At 46.2% G+C, this 24198-nt stretch overlaps 1 protein-coding gene across 1 annotated transcript in view; it reads right to left on the bottom strand.

Annotated features, from left to right (window-relative positions):
* LOC137527316 (mucin-2-like) overlaps nucleotides 1-24198 on the bottom strand; it is a 68005-nt gene that overhangs the window by 4133 nt on the left and 39674 nt on the right. Inside the window, exon 2 of the mRNA XM_068247823.1 lies at nucleotides 22253-22783. Within this exon, the coding sequence (XP_068103924.1) occupies nucleotides 22253-22783 (531 nt within the window). The remainder of the gene's footprint in view (nucleotides 1-22252; nucleotides 22784-24198) is intronic.

The raw sequence follows: 24198 nt of genomic DNA, 5'->3' as shown, positions 1-24198 counted from the left end.
TGATTCAAGGCTCTGGACTGTTGTTGGCCTTTGAGCAATCTGCTTTGTATAGTAAAGGAGCACAGCTGTTACTATGGGGAGGAGGTGTATCAGGATTGTGCCTGATAGGAACATTTGTGTGGTGCTGTGAGTTGCAGATTAGGTGTGGAGGAAGGTGTGGTTGGGAAATCAGGATGTATGGAATTCCTGCCAGTGAGCTGAGTTCCATACCGCTATTTCATTACTTTATTCTGAATCATCCAAGTCAGGTGAATTAGGAAACTGAGTGATTCATTTGCCTTGGCAGATCTTGAAGGTATTTCCTATAACCGTCCTCTCTAACATTGCTTCCATTTATTGCTACCTTAGAGGAGATAAGAACGTATATTTCCTTGAAGCTGAAGAAAAAAACACCATATAGTCTTCACAAGGACAGTTTTAGGTAGATTGGGGCCCTGGGCAAAAGTGAATGTGGGGCCCCATTTACGTGCTGCACTGACAGGACACTTGTACAAACACAAAAAGAGTGCCCACTCAATTCAACAATAAGCAAGGCTGCTCAGCCACAGGTGGACAGTAGGGATGGTCAAAAATGCCAATTTCCTATTCCGCGGAAATTCCTTTTTCTGCCATTGCCGATTACCGAATCCACCGATTTCTGATTTCTGATGAGTCCTTTTTTTGGTCATTTTTTGCATTCGCTGATTGGCCAAATACTTCCGAGATGACTCTGCCTTCTCTGATTGCTCCAATGCTTTCGAGTTCTGTGCTTGGGCTAAAATTACTGAGTGTAATGCAGTATTTTCGCAGAAATCCAATTTCCATTTTCCGATTTTCGAGGAGTCTTATATTTTTTGATAATTTTTTGCATTCTCTGATTGTCCAAATACTTCTGAGTTGTTTCTGCATTCTCTCATTGGTTCAGCACTTCCGAGTTCTGTGACTGGACTAAAATGACCGAGTTGCAGTAATGCAGTATTTCCACATAAATCCAGTTTCCGTTTTCCAATTTTATTTCAGCCGAATCTGAATGAGCTTCTCTAGTGGACGACAGGTCTCACTTTCTCTGTAGGCTTGTAGTACAAGTATGGGTAACCAGCTTGTAGGCTTTGTACCTCTGAGTCAAAGACTCAGTCAGTAGTATCTCAGACCGCCTCAGTGTATAACAGAGTGGTTTTGAGGGGGGTGAGAGTGGTGAAACTGGTAGGGTAAAAGTTGGGTAGTTTTATAGTGCAACACGTTTCGCAAGGTCTACAAGCTTTTGGTTTTTGTTTTTGTTCAGTCCTAATGGTTAGAGATGTAGCGACCATAAAATTTTTTGCTTGCGAATAGCGAACGCGAATTTAATTTGTGAACCTGCTGTTCGCATTGGGCTTCATAGACTTGAATGGCAGGTGAACGGCCGTAGACTTTAACGGTTAATAGCAAAGCCTCCTTATATGCTAGAAACACCAAATTTGCAGGGTATGTGGATACAAGAGGAAAAAAACATTCAAAAAGGCCGTACTGTAAAAAAAAATAAAAAAATATTAAAGAGACTCTGAAGTCAAATAAAATCAATGCTTTTAACTTTTATTAATGTTAAGCACTATAGCTAGTGCTAAAACGCCACATCCTTGTGGCAAAACGATGGGTTTATACCCCCCAAAGCCCCCGTGCTAACTGCGGGGGGCGCTTCCTGATTAAGGCAGAGCTTAGGGCTGTAGCTCTGCCTCTTCAATCCCCGCTGATCGCTGCCTCTCCCTGCCCCTCGCAATCTTCCTTCACTGAGAGGGGCGGGGGAGAGGCGGAGATCTGCGGGCAGATTGTAGGCGAATGGAGGCAGAGCTACAGCGGTAAGCTCTGCCTCCCTGGGCAGCAAAATCCACGAACAAGAAGGTATTTGGGGTATTTGGGGTATAAACCCCTCGTTTTGCCGCGGGGATGCAGCGTTTTAGCACTAGCTATAGTAATAAAAGTAATACAAGTTAAAAGCATTGATTTTATTTGGCTTCAGAGTTTCTTTAAAGTTTCAAATTTTAAATTTGCGTTCAAATTCTATGTTTGCTACATCTCTAACCATCTCTACATCCTTAACCCAAAAAATTGTGTTCAATTACAGCAAAATAATTAATCCTGGGTCACAAAAGAACACAACCTCCTGAGCGGCGTAAAAAAATGAGGTTAAAAAATGATTGTCAATGGCATTTTTGCTCAAAAGGGGGATTTTATATTATTTTTGAAAAATGTAATGCGAAAAGAATATTAGCATATTTCCCTCATCACTATTGTTTAAAAGAAGACAAATATGTCAGCCACCGTATCCCTCTCACTTTAGGTGTGTCAAAAAGCTGAGCGGTTCTTGCCTTTTTCATGATTGCTAACTCAGTAAAGGACCAGCCCTTAAAGCGTTGCTATCATATAAATCCGGCATAGCGGGGTCTGAACCCTCTATAACAGTAATTATAGATTGACGGTGTAACTTGAAATGAGTTTAACTTGCTTCCAGTCAGTCTTTCCACAGTACGCTTATCTTGACCTTGGCATTTGAAAGATGCCTCTAACAAACAAGAATGTTTTGACTTCTTGTAGCTAGAATAATCTTATAGGCCTCGCAGCCTGGAAAATGCTGAGATGTCACCGAGAAATATAAAGTACTCTAACTTTACAGTACACAATGAAATTTTGCATAGAACATTAAAACCTAAAACATACATATGACAGCTTTAGCTTTTCCTGCATAAATGTGTCCTTTCCGTAAAGCACCATCTACTAAGCAGACCAAAACTCTGCATGCACATACTCCATTTACTGTATTCAAGATACATTATCTATTGTCAATGTTAACATAAGCTCTTCTGCCTCTTTTCCATTCCCACCTGTTATGTGGCTGCAAAGCATCTTTATCACATAGCTTTATTACCACTCATGTGAACGTGGAGACAGTCCTGGAATTCCACAAATTCTCTGCTTACTTGCTAATATGGAAAACTGAGTGTCCATTACACAGACGGTTCATTGACTCACTCAGTCTCTCTCTACAGCCTCTATTTCATTCACTTTTCTCACGGGAGATATTTTTACTCTTCTTTGATGAAATAACTTTTAAAGTGGACCTGAACTCTTGCACAATACAGACGCAAAACACAGAGCAGCTTGTATGTATTTAGAGAGTTTAGCCTCTCTAATCCCCCCTCATCTGTGACTAATGCCTTGGCAGATCAGCTAATTTGTAAACACAGGATGTTAACCCTATGGGCTTGATTCACAAAGCGGTGCAAACTGTTAAGCACGGGTGTGCTAAACAGTTGGCACGTGAAGTGCCGTTCGCGGACTTTTGCGAGCGCAATTTGCGGCAAACAGTTATCTCCCGGGGTGGAAACCCAGGAGAAAAGTTGAATACAGAATTGAAGTCCTTGGCCCATATGCAATTTTTTTCCTCCTGAATTTTACTTTTTCAACAATGTTTTGGTACTTTCTCAAACATTATTTTAAACAGAAGATGAAAAATAATCTCCTAGGAGAACACTTAGTAAAAAAGGTGAAAAGGAACTGGCCCCTTGACCCATATACAATTATTTTTTTCTACTGAGTTTTCTCCTAGAAGATACTTTTTCATTTTGTTTTTAGAATAACATTTCAACACTTTGCAAATGAAAAAGTACATAAAAGTAGATGGAAAAGTACTATCAAAATTATTTTAATGGTAGCCAATATCATACATTTCAACCAGAGACAAATCTCTCTCTAATCGAATCTGATTAGAGAGAGGTCTGTTGACTGCCCATACATACTGAAATCGATCCAGAATTAGCCTTGCGACGCCGCATCCACTCCCTTGCTGGCCCGATGCTATCCCTCTTATTTCCAGTGTGCCCCCCCCCCCCCCTCTGGTGCCCCGTACAGTATACATTACCTATCTGTATCCACTGCTGGCTCCGGGCTCTAGCCTCCATCCATACGCACACCCCATGTGGTTGCCAGAGTAATGCGGGTGCGGGTGTGATGTCACACACCATAGAGTGCGTGTATGGATGGAGGACGGAGCCAGAGGCGGATACGGATAGGTAATGTATCCTGCACTGGGCATTGGGGGGAAGACACATTGGACATTCGGAGGGACAGCTTTGGAGGTTTCATCAAGTTTGTTGCTCATCCCGATATTGCTCGCTCTTACCGTTACGCACCCGATCGACCACGACGGCCCGACATCTTGATTTTGAGTAATCCATTTGTAATTTTGCGTAATGTTTGCGTAATTTCGGGCTGAATTTCATGTTTAAAAGCAAAGCCCCCATACATGCTATTGTCACCAAAATTGTGGTGAAACCCCTCCCACAGGAAACTGTGAGGGCCATGGTCCTGGCATTTTCCTGTCTGTGAACCTCGTTGCATTGTGGGAAATAACTGTTTACAGCTGTTTCCAACTGCTAAAAAAGCAAGCAGCAGGTACTTTCACTGACATCACCTGCCAGTAGTAAAAATGTCACCATGTGATAAATATCAGAATGTAAATCAGGAAGAGGAAAGTATTTACAATGGGCAAACACTGACTAAATCATTTATACATAATTATTATAAAAATGGAGCACTTTTTTATTACATTATTTTCACTGGAGTTCCTCTTAAAGGAGAATAGTGGGTACAAGTCAAAAAATGTTTTTTTTTGTTTTGTTTTGTTTTTTTTTGTTTTTTTTTATAAAGACCTTGTAGTTCTTGAGAACATTGATTTTAAACATGCGAAGGAAAAATGGTTAAACGTTAAAGTCACAACACAACGCACAAAAAAGCAGATTGACGCTGCATTACTGTTGCATACAGTAGGTACAGTAAAGCATACAGTCAATGAAAAGTATGCTTTCCTGTACCTGGTAACGTGTGTGTTTAGAGGTAACGCACACTACACGTTACAATGTGACGCTAACACTGCGCCGGGCGGATCGCTCTGAAACAGCCATATCAGTCCGCCGACAGTGCGTACACACGCCGGACTGTCGTTGGCACACCCACCCAGCGGGAGGTAACAACAGACCCGTCGTTGCCTCCAGTCCGGCGTGTGTACGGACCTTAAGCCCTCAATCAACCCAGGACAGATTTCAAGGATAACTTATGTTCTTCAATCAGCCTTAGCTTAGAGAATTTTTGTTGTATACCAGACTCAACCCTTCTGTCAAAACAAGCAAAAAAAAAAAAGGGAGGAGAATCTGTTTGGGGGAAGCACAGCTGTTATTCTTGCACAGCTCTGTTCTGGAACAGCTAAGTCCGCTTTCCCAATACTTCACAATGGTACAAGCGCTGTCACACTGTCACAAGTCCCGTATAATAGTGATCAGGCGAATCAGCAATTGTGTGCTATGCAAACACAAAGACGGACTAAACAAAGGCTTAGCCTGAATTCAGTGGTGTTATACCTGTGATGCGTGATGCATGCCGCACAGCGTGACTAAGCTGTACTGAGAATACGTGTTTAGACAAGACGCCGTTTCCTGTGGCCAGAGCTCATGAGGCTGCCAGGCAAACTTTTCATGGAACTCCCCCTCTCATTCTGGAGTGAAACTCTGGGCACTTATGAAACCCATCTGGTTAAAGGGAACCTCCAGACTAAAAATCTACTCAGCAGAACTGAAAAGGCTTGGTGTTTCTTTAACAGTTTCACAGCATTAGAACTTTGTTTTTCTTACCAAAGCATCATTTTTAGCTAAGCTCCACCCATCAAAGAAAAAAAAGCCGGGACTTTTTTTCCTTTATGCTGTGCAGAGCATGATGGGATTTCCTATGCTGTTATCCACGTTGCCTAGCAACTGGGAGAGGTGCTCAGGACACAGGACAGTTGGAACTGTGTCTCATGCTCCCTGTCACCTCCTTTCAACCAAAAAGATGGCTGCCATCATAAAATCAAACCTTTGCCTGTTCTTTTAAAACAGGGTGGGTAAGAGATTATATTACCTATCTATTTTAATTAACATAACTAATGTAACTTAATGACAGTATGTTTGTTTAGGCTGGAGTTCCTCTTTAAAGAGAAACTCCGACCAAGAATTGAACTTTATCCCAATCAGTAGCTGATACCCACTTTTACATGAAAAATATAATGATTTTCACAAACAGACCATCAGGGGGCGCTGTATGACTGATTTTGTGCTGAAACCCCTCCCACAAGAGGCTCTGGTACCGTACGGTACTCTGGGCAAACTGCCACAATGTAACAATGTTCACAGACAGGAAATGGCTGTTTATAGCTGTCTGTTAAAGCCAGAACAGCTACATAATCTGCCCACAGTAACAATGTCACCATGTAATACATGTCAGAATGTGAATCTGGGAGAGGAAAGATTTTACAATGAGCAAACTCTGACTAAATCATGTATACATAATTATTGTAAAAATTAAGCACCTTTTTATATTAAATTATTTTCACTGGAGTTCCTCTTTAAGTGTTAAAGGGACACAACAGTATTGTAAATCAAATGATAAGATTGGAGGGGATAGAGATGACAGGGCACCTTCAAAGAAAGAAGCACAGAGACAATGGGAGCCCAAATACTGCAGTTAGATCAGAAGTCTTATGCTGGGTACACACGATATGTTTTTCCGCTCGATTTTCCACCCGATCATTTTTTCCGCTCCATTCTGCACTCAACTCTGCGCTCAATTTTCTTATCTTCCGCTCGTTTTTCTTATCTTTTTCCATTCACTTCTATAAGAACTCGAGCACAGAATCCATCGGAAGGAATATCGCACATGACGGGAATTATCTATCGAATCCATCTATCGAGCGGAAAAACATATTGTTTGTACCCAGCATTAGGGATGATAAAGATTAAAGTGGACCTAAACTCTTGCACAGGACAGAAGTGAAACATAGAGAAATGCACCCTGTATGTATTGAGAGAGTTTAGGGTGTCTAATTCCACCTCATCTGTGACTAATCACAAGTTGTAATTTGATCCCTCAGATGTGTCAGTTGAATGTCGCGGCAGATAAGCTCATTTGAAAGCCGTGGATGTTAACAGTATGTCTGCTTCCATGAAAGCAGAAAGTAGAAACACTGCAGATTTATTGTAGGATTTGTATCAGCTCAGCTGTAACCAAGAAATGTTTATTTTTGTGTAAGGGTTGTTATGCTATTGCATATCTTTTAGAGCAGAGAGGAAGTTCTGAGTCCAGGTCCGCCCTAAAGGAACACTGAACAGACCTAAAGGTGCCCTTACATCAGGGGTCAGGAACCTTTTTGGCTGAGAGAGCCATAAACACCACATATTTTAAAATGTAATTCTGTGAGAGCCATACAATATGTTTCAAACTGGGACAGTAGGGCTCACCTCACTGTTGCCATGGTGATGTGTATACAGTTGATCCTTTGGGCAGCGGAAGTGTCAGACACGTCTTCAGCTTCTCTTGGGTTTCAGCAACATCAGCAATTTCCCCGAGAGCCAGACAGGAAAAATACAGACTAACAGCTTGGACAATTAGCTAGCTGACTTGGGGGTTGATTCACTTTGGCCCAATAGACTTCCAGTCAAGTGACAGGCAGCCTATTGGGCCAATCGAAGTGCTGGGATCTCGTCCTACAAAGTCACTGGACCTTACAGGGCCCAGAGTGGGACAATTGGAGCAGCTGTTAGTTTTGAGGGGAGTGTGAGTAAGTTAGTAGTAGTACATGCTACAACAGTAGTGTGCTTATTTTGACAATGTTACTTGCGCTGCCACACTAAGCTGTGCTGCTTGATCAGTGTAGCTTAGTGAGTCAACCCCTACTGATTTGTCTGTGAGCCAGATGTAGCCATCAAAAGAGCCACATCTGGCTCCCGAGCCATAGGTTACCTACCCCTGCCTTACATGGTACAATTATTTCATTTTTTTTTAGATACATTTGTTCAATTATCTGGCTGTTAGATCAAAACAATTGCATAGATTTTCGAGGAACCATAAACGAATGTTCAATTAGGCTGAAAATCCGGGGAAAATAATCAAATATGCCAAAAAATCTAATTGAGAAAAAAGATATAAAAATAAAATATTTGATCTAATGGTTTATGCAATCGGCAGTGGCTGGATAGTGTAATGGTTAAGGGCTCTGCCTTTGACATGGGAGACCAGGGTTCAAATCCTGGCTATGTCAAGTACCTATTCAGTAAGGAGTTCAAGGCAAGACTTTCTAACACTGCAGGGTGGCCTCTCGAGCGGGTCCCAGTGGCTGCAGCTCTTGAGCGCTTTGAGTCCAACAGGAGAAAAGCGCCATTTAAATGTTTGGATTATTATTACTGCCTTTTTTTCAGCTCGAGCTGTATTTTACCTCAGATAGTTAACACAGACGGCAGTTGTAGCTCAAAGCGTCTATTGAGCTGTATTTTTCCTCTAAATGGTTCAATTTATTTATTGTGAAGTTAATATTACTTCAGAGCAACTATATACTGTAGGTATGTTCTTCACAGTGTTTTTTTCTTGTTGAAGGAATTTTAACCACCGAGCAATTACAAATGGCTCGATTAACTAACAGGAAGAAGGCCACAATTGCATTTGCATTTTATCTGTGGACTCTTCTTGATGAGGACAAACTTACTTTACTTTAGTAAAAAACATATAATTATAATATGCAATAAACTGTGAGATAAGGTAACGGAGGGGTGTGACCTGATTGAGTACAAACAAATCAAATTCCAAAAGTACAATTTTTTTTATTATTTATATCAAAAAAAGTATTAAAACATCAAATATAACACAACTCCCACCTAATGGCCACCCATCCATATTCCCACCCCCTCCCCCCAGAACCCCTCAGCCCTCACAATGCCAGCTGGATCCAATGTAATATATGCATATGAACAGGTTTTGGTAACTGCGCAGTTTCTCACTGAACTGAATGAAACAGAGGAGGTTAACTTGACCTAACTAGTGACCAATTAAAGTCCACAGATCAAACCGCAGGGTACCACTGCGGATTCCACTCGATGTACTGCCTTAAGATAACAGGTCAGTGCTCCACACAGCAGAGGGTGCAGTGTCAAAATCAACCATGAACATGTGCCAGACCAGCAAAACAGTGTCTCTGTGTGTCTGATTCACCACAGCAGCTTGGTGTGACAGCGTCCAAAAGAATGAGCCATAATGTATAACAGCAACTCAATATATGGATTCACAGCCAGAGTTTAAACATGGTTGACAGACGTATTATCTTCCAAAGTGACAAGCACAATACATGCAGTTCAGCCAGGCAAGCACTTGAGAAAGGCACATAAACAGCGACAGCTTGTCTGTATCAGTGAAGCGTGGCATGTAAAGCATCAAGTTAATGTGAGCAGCATGCATGTGTCAAAGTGCGGACAAACTGCAGTAGCTCAGCAGGAAGCAATGTCAGTGCCCAAGGGCTCTTACTGTGTCCAAAATGCAAGAGTTGCTGATGGCTTGTGATGAAGAGGTAGGTTCGTCTGTGGAACGCCGGGGATCCATGGGAGCAGCAAGAGGGAAGAGGAGAGGCATGCCAATGGCGGAGGACGGCGTCCTCAATTGATTTCGCCAGCTCTTCCGGCTTCTTCAGGAGGCGTGTCCCTCCATTCATGACTCCGCGGCTAAGTGCAAGCCGCCGACCAATCCGGCCGGAGATGCGACGCCCCCCGCCCCCACCCCAGGGCCAGCGCGAGCGGGAGGGCGGGCAGACACAACGAGCACGCCCAATAGCGCGCACGACGCGTCCGCCGAGCCCCGCCCACCCGCACGCAGGCCCAGGGGAGGGGGCGGGAGACGCCACAGAGCAGCCGGATCTGACGGGGGCAGCACAACAGCAGCGGATATCCAACACCTATTAACCCATAACGGAGCAAGTGCCCCCAAAATACAAACCACCCATTTTATATAGTGAAAGCTATTAATCATACAACAAAGGTCATATTATTTCATATTACAATAGATAGTAGATATACCCTCGCTAAATGATGCCCAAAAATTATACCATCTTGCATAGTGACAAGTGCACAAAAAGCACACCTGCACCTAGATGGAAACCATTTCAATGGCAATGTCTAAATATGTCATCAAAAAACATATGATGTCGCGAGGTTGGCAGGCGAGACGCCCCAGTGGGAAGCTTCCAGCCCCCACCAAACGGAAATGCAACACAGACACAGAGAGAAAAGAGCACAGCCGGCCATCACTAAAGTGGGAGGAAAGGGACATAGCTGGTATTTTCATTAAGACCTGGCGATCTAGTCGCTTCAAGATCAAAAATCCAGCGTGCCTCACGCTGTAGCAATAAACGATCCATATTACCACCTCTCACAGCTTTGTGAATCCTGTCCAAGCCGACAAATCGCAATTGCTGAAAGTTACCACCGTGGACGGATTTGAAATGTCTCGCCACAGGGGTAAGATTATTGGGATTGGTACTTTTAATACTTGTAATATGTTGCGAGATACGCGACCGGAATTCATTTTTGGTCTTACCCACATAAAAAGCCCCGCATGGGCAAGTTAACAAATAGACCACAAGGGAAGTGCTGCAATTAACATAATGTGGGAAATGCCATTCACGACCATCCGGTAGGACGATGGATCTGCCCACCTGGATGTACCGACATACCGAGCAACCGCCGCAAGTATATGTGCCCATTACCTTGCAAAGTTTTGTGCCGGCTTGGGGATCCACAAAGTGGCTGTTCACCAAAAAATCTCGTAAAGATTCTACGGAATGATAAAAGAGGGGTTCTAGTTACAATAGTGCTTAATTTAGTGTCACTGACGAGGATATGCCAATGTTTATCCAAAATCTTGGAAATCTCATAATGTTGCGCAGAGAATTTCGTGCAGAATCTCAAAACCTCAGATTTATCCCGAGTGATATGTTTATTTGCCTCCAATAATGCGGTTCTATCACTGGCATCTGCTTTTTTATATGCTTTTATAAGAGTCTTGTCTTTATAACCTCTTTGTCTAAACCTAGATCTTAGCTGCGCAGCCTCATTCCGAAAGGTAGCGTCGTCAGAGCAATTACGCTGGACCCGTAAATACTGTCCCGTGGGAATTCCTTTAATAGTATGGCTAGGATGAAAGCTTTCGGCTCTTAATAATGCATTTGTTGCGGTTTCTTTTCTATAGAGGCGCGTAGAATTGAGGCCGTCAGCCGAGACCGAAATAAAAAGATCTAAAAATGGGACCTCCACATGACTCATATGCATGGTAAATCTAAGGTTCCATCCATGTTTATTGATGATCTCGATAAACTTAGACAAGAGATCTACACCGCCTGTCCAAAAGATCAAAATGTTGTCAATGTACCTGTGCCAGGCCAAAGCGTGGCACAGGTAAATCGACAGGCCCTCATCAGAGAATAGTTCCCGCTCCCACGCCCCCAGGTACAGGTTGGCATACGACGGAGCAGAAGTCGTGCCCATCGCTGCCCCCTGCACCTGGAGGTAGTGGGTATTAGTGATGCTCAAATACCCCTTTTTAAAATTCGAGTTTGGTCGAATTCGAATAGTAAATTATTCGAGGTCAGTCGAATATTCGAGTCGAATAATTTTTACTATTCGATTCGACCTCGGACTTCGAGCTCACTATTCGAGTCGGTATTCGAGCTAACTATTCGAGCTGACTATTCGAATTGGCCTTAAATAGCTTCCAACACTTGTTTTGAGGGTGAATGATGCAAGAAACATCTTTTTTTCCAAGTAACAACAGCAAGTGATTATGTGGGGATGTTCCTTTAAAAAAAAATGTGGAAAGAGAAGTTGTGTCCTTAATTTTGTTCAGTAGTGTTACTGTATATACTTGTTCTTCTTCTTCTTTATCTTTCTTCTTCTTCTTCTCGATCTTCTTCTTCTATATCTTCTTCTTCTTCTTCTATATTGTCTTCTTCATCATCTTCTTCTTCTTCATCTTCTTCTTCTTCTTCTTCTTCTTCATCTTCTTCTTCTTCATCTTCATCTTCTTCTTCTTCTTCATCTTCATCTTCTTCATCTTCTTCTTCTTCATCTTCTTCTTCATCTTCATCTTCTTCTTCTTCTTCTTCTTCTTCTTCTTCTTCTTCTTCTTCATCATCTTCTTCTTCTTCTTCTTCTTCTTCTTCTTCTTCTTCTTCTTCTTCTTCTTCTTCTTCTTCTTCTTCTTCTTCATCTTCTTCATCTTCTTCATCATCTTCTTCATCTTCTTCTTCTTCTTCTTCATCTTCTTCTTCTTCTTCATCTTCTTCTTCTTCATCTTCTTCATCTTCTTCATCTTCTTCTTCTTTTTCATCTTCTTCTTCATCATCTTCTTCATCTTCTTCTTCATCTTCTTCTTCATCTTCATCTTCTCCTTCTCCTTCTTTTTCAATATCGTCTTCTTCTTCTTCACGTATTTCTCTTTTCAATTTTTTTTTTTAAAGAAATGCAGCTATTTTTGAGTGTAACAAATAGCTGGTGGGCGCACGCATGTTGGAAGCGCCATTGTATGTGCTCCCTGGCAGTGGAAACACAAAGACAGCAGGAGGTAAATTCAGCAGCTGGAGGAGGAGGATGAGTGTGTGGCAGCAGGCAGTCAATGAGGCAGGCAGCTCGCCGTGACATAATAGCCCTGGTACCTAGCGGTGATACCAGGGCTGTAAATAAACACAACAGGAGGTCCCAGACAGCGGTCGTGCAGCCCACATTGTGTCCAATACACAACTGGGACAACACAGTTTTCAACCCGGGCACCTCAGAAAAATTAAACCTTTTTTTTTTTTTTAATGGTTTGTTTGGTTTTGGTTTTGCAACCAATATAGCTATTGTTTGACGTAATAGCTGGTGGCAGAGTGGCAGCAGAAGGTAATTCTGTGTACCCTGGCAGTGGGAAACACAGACAGACAGCAGCAGCAGGAGGAGGAATGGAGGAGTAGGCGAGCAGCTATTGTTTGACGTAATAGCTGGTGGCAGAGTGGCAGCAGAAGGTAATTCTGTGTACCCTGGCAGTGGGAAACACAGACAGACAGCAGCAGCAGGAGGAGGAATGGAGGAGTAGGCGAGCAGCTATTGTTTGACGTAATAGCTGGTGGCAGAGTGGCAGCAGAAGGTAAATCATCTGTGTACCCTGGCAGTGGGAAACACAGACAGACAGCAGCAGCAGCAGCAGGAGGAGGTATGGAGGAGTAGTGTGAGTGTGGCAGCAGGTAGGCAGCGTGACATAATAGCCCTGGTACCTAGCGGTGATACCAGGGCTGTAAATAAACACAACAGGAGGTCCCAGACAGCGGTCGTGCAGCCCACATTGTGTCCAATACACAACTGGGACAACACAGTTTTCAACCCGGGCACCTCAGAAAAATTAAACCTTTTTTTTTTTTTTAATGGTTTGTTTGGTTTTGGTTTTGCAACCAATATAGCTATTGTTTGACGTAATAGCTGGTGGCAGAGTGGCAGCAGAAGAAGGTAATTCTGTGTACCCTGGCAGTGGGAAACACAGACAGACAGCAACAGCAGCAGGAGGAATGGAGGAGTAATGTGAGCAGCTATTGTTTGACGTAATAGCTGGTGGCAGAGTGGCAGCAGAAGGTAAATCATCTGTGTAGTGTACCCTGGCAGTGGGAAACACAGACAGACAGCAGCAGCAGCAGCAGGAGGAGGTATGGAGGAGTAGTGTGAGTGTGGCAGCAGGTAGGCAGCGTGACATAATAGCCCTGGTACCTAGCGGTGATACCAGGGCTGTAAATAAACACAACAGGAGGTCCCAGACAGCGGTCGTGCAGCCCACATTGTGTCCAATACACAACTGGGACAACACAGTTTTCAACCCGGGCACCTCAGAAAAATTAAACCTTTTTTTTTTTTTATGGTTTTTTGGTTTTTGGTTTTGCAACCAATATAGCTATTGTTTGACGTAATAGCTGGTGGCAGAGTGGCAGCAGAAGAAGGTAATTCTGTGTACCCTGGCAGTGGGAAACAGGCAGACAGCAGAAGGGCAGTACACAGCAGCCCACTGTAGGTGTAAAATGTGTGGCTGCAGGCGACGTAATAGTCAAAGTGAACCAGGCTGGCTTAGTGAGCAGGAGCCAGGAGGTGGTAAAGGGTGGTAAGGCACATTAACGATGGTTCCGGCAGCCAGTTCATGTCCCCCTCTCGCCGACAACAGGGGCCAGGAACTCGCCTTCCACCCATGCCTGGTTCATCTTGAGAAACGTCAGTCTGTCCACAGACTTGTGAGACAGACGTGAGCGTTTCTCGGTGACCACGCCACCAGCTGCACTGAAGCAGCGCTCGGACAGCACGCTGGAAGGGGGGCAGGACAGCACTTCCAGGGCGTACTGCGCCAGCTCGCTCCAGATCTCCATGCGCTTGACCCAATACTCCATGGGATCAACAGGGGCATCGCTGTCAAGCCCGCTGTACGACCCCATGTAGTCAGCCACCATGCGGGTCAGGCGCTGGCTGTGACCGGAGGAGGATGCTGCTGCATGCATCTCCTCTCTAGTCACTGCTGCCGGAGCCTCTACTGTCCTGTAGAGCTCGTGGCTGAGAGACAGCAGGTCTGTGGGGCGCTTGCTGCTGCTGGATGCAGGCACCTGCTGCTGCCTCTGTGCTGGCTGCTGGACAGTGGGGGTGGAAGGCTGGGGGAAGGCTTCCTCCAAGCGCTCAACAAGGGCCTGCTGCAAGCTCCTTATTTGTTGCGCTGGGTCTCCTCCTGCAGGCGGCAGGAACTGGCTCAACTTCCCCTTGAGGCGTGGGTCCAACATCATGCTGATCCAGATGTCCTCCCTCTGCTTCATCTGGATCACCCTGGGGTCCCTGCGCAGGCACGTCAGCATGTGCGCTGCCATTGGGAAGAGGCGGGCCACGTCTGCTGGCACATCGACGTCAGTGCTGTCCTCATCCTCCTCCTCTGCCGCCTCATCCTCTCTCCACCCCCGCACCAACTCAGCTGCGCTGTGCTGATCCCCCTCATCAGCAGCCAGGTCAGGGACCTCCACCAAGTCCTCCTCCTCCTCCCCCTCAGAGGTGGACTGCGCAGCTGGTTGCCGCTCCTGCTGGTCCAAGGCTGCCGCTCCCTGTTCCAGCAAAGCATCGAGGGCCCTGTTCAGCAGAGAAACCAGGGGCACCCACTCGCAGACCATAGCATGGTCCCTGCTCACCATGTTTGTGGCCTGCAGGAAGGGAGCCAGCACTAAGCACACCTGCTGCATGTGCCTCCAGTCATCATCGGGGACGATGGACGGGATGTTGCTGGTCTTGTCCCTTCTCTGAGCTGCGGAAACAGTGGCCAGGGCAAGGTACTGTTTGACAGCGTGCCTCTGTTCAACCAGACGCTCCAACATCGCCAGGGTGGAGTTCCAGCGAGTCGGAACGTCAAGGATCAGCCGATGGCGTGGCAGATCCAGCTCCTTTTGCACGTCTTCCAGGCTCGCACAGGCTGCAGCCGAGCGCCGGAAGTGACGCACAACATTCCTTGCCGTTTCCAGCAGTTCGCCCATCCCCTGGTAGGTGCGCAGGAACTTCTGCACCACCAGGTTCAGCACGTGGGCAAGACAGGGGATGTGGGTCAGGTTTCCCCTGTCTATTGCGGCAACCAGATTGGCCCCATTGTCGGCCACCACCTCTCCGACTCTGAGGCCTCTGGGGGTCAGCCAAATCCTCTCCTGCTCCTGGAGTTTGGCCAACACATGGGTTGCCGTCAGCTTGGTCTTCCCAAGGCTGACCAAGTGCAGCAGCGCTTGGCAGTGGCGGGCCTTCACGCTGCTGCTGAGGCGGGGGGTTTGGCCAGGTGTGCCGGAGGATGGCAGAGGATCGGAGGAACCTGCTGCAGTTCCCCTGAGCCTGCGGGGTGGCACCACCCACTGTGTTGCTGCTGCTGCTGTGCCCGCTGCTGCTCTCCCATCCTCACCCCCTTCCACCAAGCTGACCCAGTGGACAGTGAAGGACAGGTAGCGGCCTGTCCCGAAGCGGCTGCTCCAGGAGTCCATAGTGACGTGGACCCTTTCACCAACCGCGCGCTCCAGCCCTCGCTCCACATTGGCCATCACAAAGCGGTGCAGTGCAGGAATGGCCTTGCGGGCAAAGAAGTGTCTGCTGGGGAGCTGCCAGTCTGGGGCTGCGCAAGCAAGCAGCGCACGAATGTCGCTCCCCTCCTGCACGAGCGTGTACGGCAGGAGTTGGGAGCACATGGCCCGTGCCAGCAAGCCGTTCAGCTGCCGCACGCGACGGCTGCTGGGAGGCAGAGCCCTAACCACCCCCTGGAAGGACTCGCTCAAAAGGCTCTGGCGTGGCCTTTTGCTGACACGGGAATCAGCAGACACAGCAGAGGAGGCCACTGAGGACTGGCTGCCAGAACAGGCCTCAGTGTCGGCGGCAGGAGTTGCAGAGGGGGGAGGAGCAGTGCGTTTCCGCACTCCTGCTGGTGCTGCTGGAGGAGCAGGAGGGCGGGTGGCTGCTGTTGCTGCTGCTGCTGCTGAAGGCTGTGCAGTGATGGGTGTGGTGCCACTGCCAGCAGCAGATGCCTTCAGCCTCTGGAACTCCTCATGCTGGTGGAAATGTTTAGCCGCAAGGTGGTTGATGAGCGAGCTGGTGCTGAACTTTAAGGGGTCTGCACCTCTGCTCAACTTCCGCTGACAGTGGTTGCAAGTGGCGTACTTGCTGTACACAGTGGGCATGGTGAAAAACCGCCAGATTGGTGACAGAAACTTCCCCCTACGGCATGGAAGCGCTGCTGCCTGTCTCCCTGTGGTGGTTGGGGGGGGGCTTGGGTGCGGCTGGTGGTGGTACTGGCTGATGCTGCTGCTGCTGCTGCTGAGCCTGAGACACCAGCAGGCTGTGGGACGCTGCCAATGCTTGCAATGATGCGCCTCCTTGCAAGGCCCACAAGCGCATCCTCCTCCTCCTCCTCAGAGCTGCTGAGGACGACATCCCCTGGAGGTGGTGGCACCCAGTCTCTGTCTGTCACCGGGTCATCATCATCCTCCCCCTCCTGAAACATGTCCTGCTGGGATGAGGACCCCCCAAACTCCTCTCCTGATGCATGGATGGGCTGCTTGACTGTCGCCACAGTCTTGCTGTCCAATCCCTCATCCCCCAAAGTGCCCATCAGCATCTCCTCCTCAAGATCGCCAACAACAGCAGACAATTTACTCATGATGCCTGGGGTCAAAAGACTTCTGAATGACAGGTCGGCGAGTGACGGTGAACTGGCCTCCTCCCCAGACCCTGCTGGGCGGCTGCTGCGAACAGGGGTGGTGGTGGTGGTGGTGGTGAGGGTGGAGGCCTCGGATGCAGAGCTGATGGCGGGCTGCTCATCCTCCGTCATGAGTTGCACCACAGTGTCTGAATCCTTTTCCTCAATGGGACGTTTCCGACCCGGCTGGAGGAAAATGGGAGCAGGTGCTACACGCTGCTGCTGCTGTGTCTCTGCAGCGTGAGTTGCAGATGCTCCTGCTGGGCGGCGCCCAAGGCGTCCACGGCCAGTGGCTATGGGAGGAATGTTAGCCACTGACGCTGCTGCTGCTGCTGCGGAACTGTGCATGGTGGCGCGCCCGCGGCCGCGGCTTGCCACAATGCTGCTCCCTCTCCTCCTGATTCCCTTGCTGTCCTTCCCCTTGCCCAAACCGCGCTGGCTGCCACTTCCAGACATCTTAAATGTTTTGGGCGTATAGACAAAAGTTTTGTAAAAGGGCGGGTGAAAAGTGGGGTACTTTAATGGAGTGGGTTGGTTGGTGAGGTGACTGAGTGAGTGTCCCCTAGTACAGTAAGTAAGTAGTAACAGTCAGGAAGTACAACTAGCAGTTACAATAATCAGTAGTAATCACAAGTAAATTTAGTGTGTGTACACTCAGACAGTGAGTGCACGCACGCAGGAGCTAGTAGCCTATGGACAGTGACTGAGTGTCCTAGACTCCTAGTACAGTAAGAGTAAGTAGTAACAGTAAGTAGAACTAACTAATTACGATAATCAATCAGCGATCAGAAGGAAATAGAGTGTGTGTTGTGTGTGTACACTCAGACAGTGAGTGCACGCACGCAGGAGCTAGTAGCCTATGAACACAGTGACTGAGTGTCCTAGACTCCTAGTACAGTAAGAGTAAGTAGTAACAGTAAGTAGAACTAACTAATTACAATAATCAATCAGCGATCAGAAGGAAATGGAGTGTGGGTGTGTGTACACTCAGACAGTGAGTGCACGCACGCAGGAGCTAGTAGCCTATGAACACAGTGACTGAGTGTCCTAGACTCCTAGTACAGTAAGAGTAAGTAGTAACAGTAAGTAGAACTAACTAATTACAATAATCAATCAGCGATCAGAAGGAAATGGAGTGTGGGTGTGTGTACACTCAGACAGTGAGTGCACGCACGCAGGAGCTAGTAGCCTATGAACACAGTGACTGAGTGTCCTAGACTCCTAGTACAGTAAGAGTAAGTAGTAACAGTAAGTAGAACTAACTAATTACAATAATCAATCAGCGATCAGAAGGAAATGGAGTGTGGGTGTGTGTACACTCAGACAGTGAGTGCACGCACGCAGGAGCTAGTAGCCTATGAACACAGTGACTGAGTGTCCTAGACTCCTAGTACAGTAAGAGTAAGTAGTAACAGTAAGTAGAACTAACTAATTACAATAATCAATCAGCGATCAGAAGGAAATGGAGTGTGGGTGTGTGTACACTCAGACAGTGAGTGCACGCACGCAGGAGCTAGTAGCCTATGAACACAGTGACTGAGTGTCCTAGACTCCTAGTACAGTAAGAGTAAGTAGTAACAGTAAGTAGAACTAACTAATTACAATAATCAATCAGCGATCAGAAGGAAATAGAGTGTGGGTGGTGTGTGTACACTCAGACAGTGAGTGACCGCACGCAGGAGCTAGTAGCCTATGGACAGTGACTGAGTGTCCTAGACTCCTAGTACAGTAAGAGTAAGTAGTAACAGTAAGTACAACTAACTAATTACGATAATCAATTAGCGATCAGAAGGAAATGGAGTGTGGGTGTGTGTACACTCAGACAGTGAGTGCACGCACGCAGGAGCTAGTAGCCTATGGACAGTGACTGAGTGTCCTAGACTCCTAGTACAGTAAGAGTAAGTAGTAACAGTAAGTAGAACTAACTAATTACAATAATCAATCAGCGATCAGAAGGAAATAGAGTGTGGGTGGTGTGTGTACACTCAGACAGTGAGTGCACGCACGCAGGAGCTAGTAGCCTATGAACACAGTGACTGAGTGTCCTAGACTCCTAGTACAGTAAGAGTAAGTAGTAACAGTAAGTAGAACTAACTAATTACGATAATCAATCAGCGATCAGAAGGAAATAGAGTGTGTGTTGTGTGTGTACACTCAGACAGTGAGTGCACGCACGCAGGAGCTAGTAGCCTATGAACACAGTGACTGAGTGTCCCAGACTCCTAGTACAGTAAGAGTAAGTAGTAACAGTAAGTAGAACTAACTAATTACAATAATCAATCAGCGATCAGAAGGAAATGGAGTGTGGGTGTGTGTACACTCAGACAGTGAGTGCACGCACGCAGGAGCTAGTAGCCTATGAACACAGTGACTGAGTGTCCTAGACTCCTAGTACAGTAAGAGTAAGTAGTAACAGTAAGTAGAACTAACTAATTACAATAATCATTTAGCGATCAGAAGGAAATGGAGTGTGGGTGTGTGTACACTCAGACAGTGAGTGCACGCACGCAGGAGCTAGTAGCCTATGAACACAGTGACTGAGTGTCCTAGACTCCTAGTACAGTAAGAGTAAGTAGTAACAGTAAGTAGAACTAACTAATTACAATAATCAATCAGCGATCAGAAGGAATTGGAGTGTGGGTGTGTGTACACTCAGACAGTGAGTGCACGCACGCAGGAGCTAGTAGCCTATGAACACAGTGACTGAGTGTCCTAGACTCCTAGTACAGTAAGAGTAAGTAGTAACAGTAAGTAGAACTAACTAATTACAATAATCAATCAGCGATCAGAAGGAAATGGAGTGTGGGTGTGTGTACACTCAGACAGTGAGTGCACGCACGCAGGAGCTAGTAGCCTATGAACACAGTGACTGAGTGTCCTAGACTCCTAGTACAGTAAGAGTAAGTAGTAACAGTAAGTAGAACTAACTAATTACAATAATCAATCAGCGATCAGAAGGAAATGGAGTGTGGGTGTGTGTACACTCAGACAGTGAGTGCACGCACGCAGGAGCTAGTAGCCTATGAACACAGTGACTGAGTGTCCTAGACTCCTAGTACAGTAAGAGTAAGTAGTAACAGTAAGTAGAACTAACTAATTACAATAATCAATCAGCGATCAGAAGGAAATAGAGTGTGGGTGGTGTGTGTACACTCAGACAGTGAGTGACCGCACGCAGGAGCTAGTAGCCTATGGACAGTGACTGAGTGTCCTAGACTCCTAGTACAGTAAGAGTAAGTAGTAACAGTAAGTACAACTAACTAATTACAATAATCAATCAGCGATCAGAAGGAAATGGAGTGTGGGTGTGTGTACACTCAGACAGTGAGTGCACGCACGCAGGAGCTAGTAGCCTATGAACACAGTGACTGAGTGTCCTAGACTCCTAGTACAGTAAGAGTAAGTAGTAACAGTAAGTAGAACTAACTAATTACAATAATCAATCAGCGATCAGAAGGAAATAGAGTGTGGGTGGTGTGTGTACACTCAGACAGTGAGTGACCGCACGCAGGAGCTAGTAGCCTATGGACAGTGACTGAGTGTCCTAGACTCCTAGTACAGTAAGAGTAAGTAGTAACAGTAAGTACAACTAACTAATTACGATAATCAATCAGCGATCAGAAGGAAATGGAGTGTGGGTGTGTGTACACTCAGACAGTGAGTGCACGCACGCAGGAGCTAGTAGCCTATGGACAGTGACTGAGTGTCCTAGACTCCTAGTACAGTAAGAGTAAGTAGTAACAGTAAGTAGAACTAACTAATTACGATAATCAATCAGCGATCAGAAGGAAATAGAGTGTGTGTTGTGTGTGTACACTCAGACAGTGAGTGCAGTGCGCACACGCAGGAGCTAGTAGCCTATATGAACAGTGACAGTGAGTGTCCCTACGGGTACAGTAAGAGTAAGTAGTAAGTAAGTACAACTAACTAACAATAATCTATCAGTAATCAGAAGGAAATAGAGTGTGTGTACACACAGACAGTGAGTGAGTGCACACACGCAGGAGCTAGCTAGTAGCCTATAAACAGTGACAGTCAGTGAGTGTCCTACTCCTAGTACAGTATAACTACAATACTATTAGTAAAGGACAGCAGAAATACTGGTATAGATGAGAGAAATAAACAGAGGACAGCTGCCCACAGAGGCAAGGCCCCCCTGAGGCCTAAACCTGTAAGCTTGCAGCAGCTGCCTGTCTCTAATGTAACACACAAGCTACTAACTAAAATACAATGTCTATCTAACTAACAACAATATAGGTGTATATGGCAGGTGTAGGTGAGCAAAAACGCTAGGTAAATGATCACAATAGAGCACTTGCTAAGCCAAAGCACAAAGGAGCAACTCTCTCTCTGTACAAGTCTCAGGCAAGCATGGAGAAACGGAACATGGCGGCCGCTATTTATAGGGTAGGGGCTGGCCAGGGTCCCCCTCTGTGATTGGCTGCCGTCAGAGGGCCTGGGAGCCCTCTGATTGGCTCTAAGGACATCAATCTGGGCTATGACGCTATTCGAGCTCGGTACCGAGCTCGAATAGCGCCGGGTTGCTCGAATAGCTCGAATAGTGAATGGGCTATTCGAGTGTACTCGGATAGCCCATTCGAATAGCTCCAGCTATTCGGAGCTTGAATACCGAGCTCGAATAGCTGAAAAAGAGCTCGAATATTCGAGCTACTCGAATATTCGAGCTCTGCTGAGCACCACTGGTGGGTATCCTCAAACAAAAAAATGTTATTTCTAAAAATGAAATCCAGCAGGGTCAATAAAAACATATTGTGGGTCGTATTTTGTATACTCAGCTCGCCAAGAAAAATTCTGACGGCTTCAACCCCAAAATCATGCGGTATGCATGAATAAAGGGCCTCAACATCCAGGGTCACAAGCAATATATCAGAGGGAAGCTGAAGATTCTCTAACACTTGCAATAAGTGCAAGGAGTCACGGATATAAGATGGCAATGCCCGAACGTGCGGTTGAAGATGTCTGTCCACATAAACGCTAACGCGTTCAGTAAGAGAGCCCCGGCCCGATACAATCGGGCGTCCCGGGGGTTTTCTTAAGTCTTTGTGGACTTTTGGAAGTGAATAAAATGTAGGCAAAATTGGATGTAATACTTTCAAAAATGTCACTGTATCTAAATCAATAACCGTGCGGGATAGGGCATCGTCAATGATTGAAAACAGCTCACTCTGGCAGCGTGTGGCCCTGGATGGAGGAACCTTCACATAGCAGCTACGCTGACTTAGGATATCCAGGCACATCTCTCTGTACATTTCCACCTTCATAAGCACTATGTTGCCCCCTTTATCAGATGGTTTAATAACCCATTTTTTGTTAGTCATTAAATCCGTAAGTGTATCACGTTCCAGTGCATTAAGATTGTCCCTATCGGATTTGCGACCCTTTAATTTGGAGATGTCCCTCTCCACCACCTCAATGAAAGTCTTCAAATTGGGATATATGGAAAAAGGTGGAAACTTTTTAGAGGTATTGCGCAATCCCACCTCGTCCAAATTGGGGTCGAAGTAGGATGCACATGAATCCATATTTTCTGATTGAGACCCCGTCACAGTGTCATCGTTTAACTCATTCAAGATTTGAAGGGTAGTGAGATCCTCCTCTGACCACGGCTTCTCCCAGATGTGCGAAAGAGCTCTCTTTGATTTGTCTCCATAAAAGGCCTGCAAAAGGATCCGTCTCCCAAACAAATGCAAATCCACTATGGTATCAAAAATATTTATATTATGCATAGGACAGAAGCCCAAGCCTTTGGATAGTAATGATAGGTATGCATCAGGAATGATTTCTCCTGTCAAGTTGATAACTTCAAGATCCGCATTTGAGGAGACGCCCCCCCCCGCAGTCCACATTGATCACCTTCCCGACCCTTCCCGATAGAGGAAGTAGACAGACACATGTCCAGAAAAGACATCTCCATAGTGTTGTTTACCAATTTGTCCAATAGATTTCTTATGATACGGAAGTAGGAAATTTGGGCGCCTGCGCCCACAACTGACCATTAGCCGCAGGCGCCCAAATTTCCTAGGCACTAATGCAAATATCGGCTATTGGGTGCAAAAAGCAGCAATTTGGGCATCCACCCAAATTTTGGAAAATGTTTCTTTTAAAAATGGATCCTTGTGAAATGTATCATTTTAAAATATATAATTTTTTTATTTACCATTTTTTGTATGTACATTATTTGCGGCGGTGCTAGGGACGTCGGAAGGTGTTTAACCTCCCTGGCGGTGCATTTCTGTCTGGAATTATGAGTCAAAAGCGGTACATTTATTTCAAGAATTTTAGGCCTTCAATTTTTCAGTCATAACTCACCACAATATTTCTGAATGGGGGCATTGGGAAGCCTCCCCGTGGCGCCCCTGGATAGTGCTAATGTAGCATGAACTAATTCCCGCAGGGCAACCGCTTTGCGGTATTGATTTTAACCCTGCAAACTTTGGCAAGCGAAAGCAAATGCTTATTTGCATGAGCTATGTCTCGTGAATAGCCAGTTAGGTGTTACTTGGTTTGATGCACACATATATTCTCTATAAAGTGTAGTTTTCATTTCCATCTCCCTTTGGAGGCGGGTGGTGGATGGCTTGTTCTAGGAGGTGAGAGCCCTGGAGCGAGCTGTCTGCGCCTGCCTCCCCCCCCCCCCCCCCCCCCCTGGAGTGTTGTGTGAAAGCCAGCTCTGAGCTCCAAAGCTTGGAGTGGCCCATGCTTCACTCATTTCTCACGTGTTCGCTCCCAAGTCGTGCTCATGTAGCAGAACGCAATGGACGTTAAGGTAAGTGCTTGTATTTACATTTTGGGAGACACGTGTGCGCGGCTCTTTCCGGCGCTGGCCACGCTTGAGGGGGTCACCTGCACCTCCCAGCCTCCCTTCTGGGATGGCGCTGTGATTTCCCGGCAGTGAGAGCGCTCGGGGCCCCACGGCACCCCGGTTGTATGGGGGCATTGGGAAGCCTCCCTTGTGGCGCTCCTGTATAGTGCTTATGTAGCATGAACTAATTCCCGCAGGGCAACCGCTTTGCGGTATTGGTTTTAACCCTGCAAACTTTGGCATGCGAAAGCAAATGCATATTTGCATGAGCTATGTCTCGTGAGTAGCCAATTAGGCCAAATTTGCAA

Source organism: Hyperolius riggenbachi, chromosome 8 (genome assembly GCF_040937935.1).
Source record: "Hyperolius riggenbachi isolate aHypRig1 chromosome 8, aHypRig1.pri, whole genome shotgun sequence".
Taxonomy (NCBI): domain Eukaryota; kingdom Metazoa; phylum Chordata; class Amphibia; order Anura; family Hyperoliidae; genus Hyperolius; species Hyperolius riggenbachi.
This window is presented reverse-complemented; position numbering and strand designations above follow the sequence as displayed.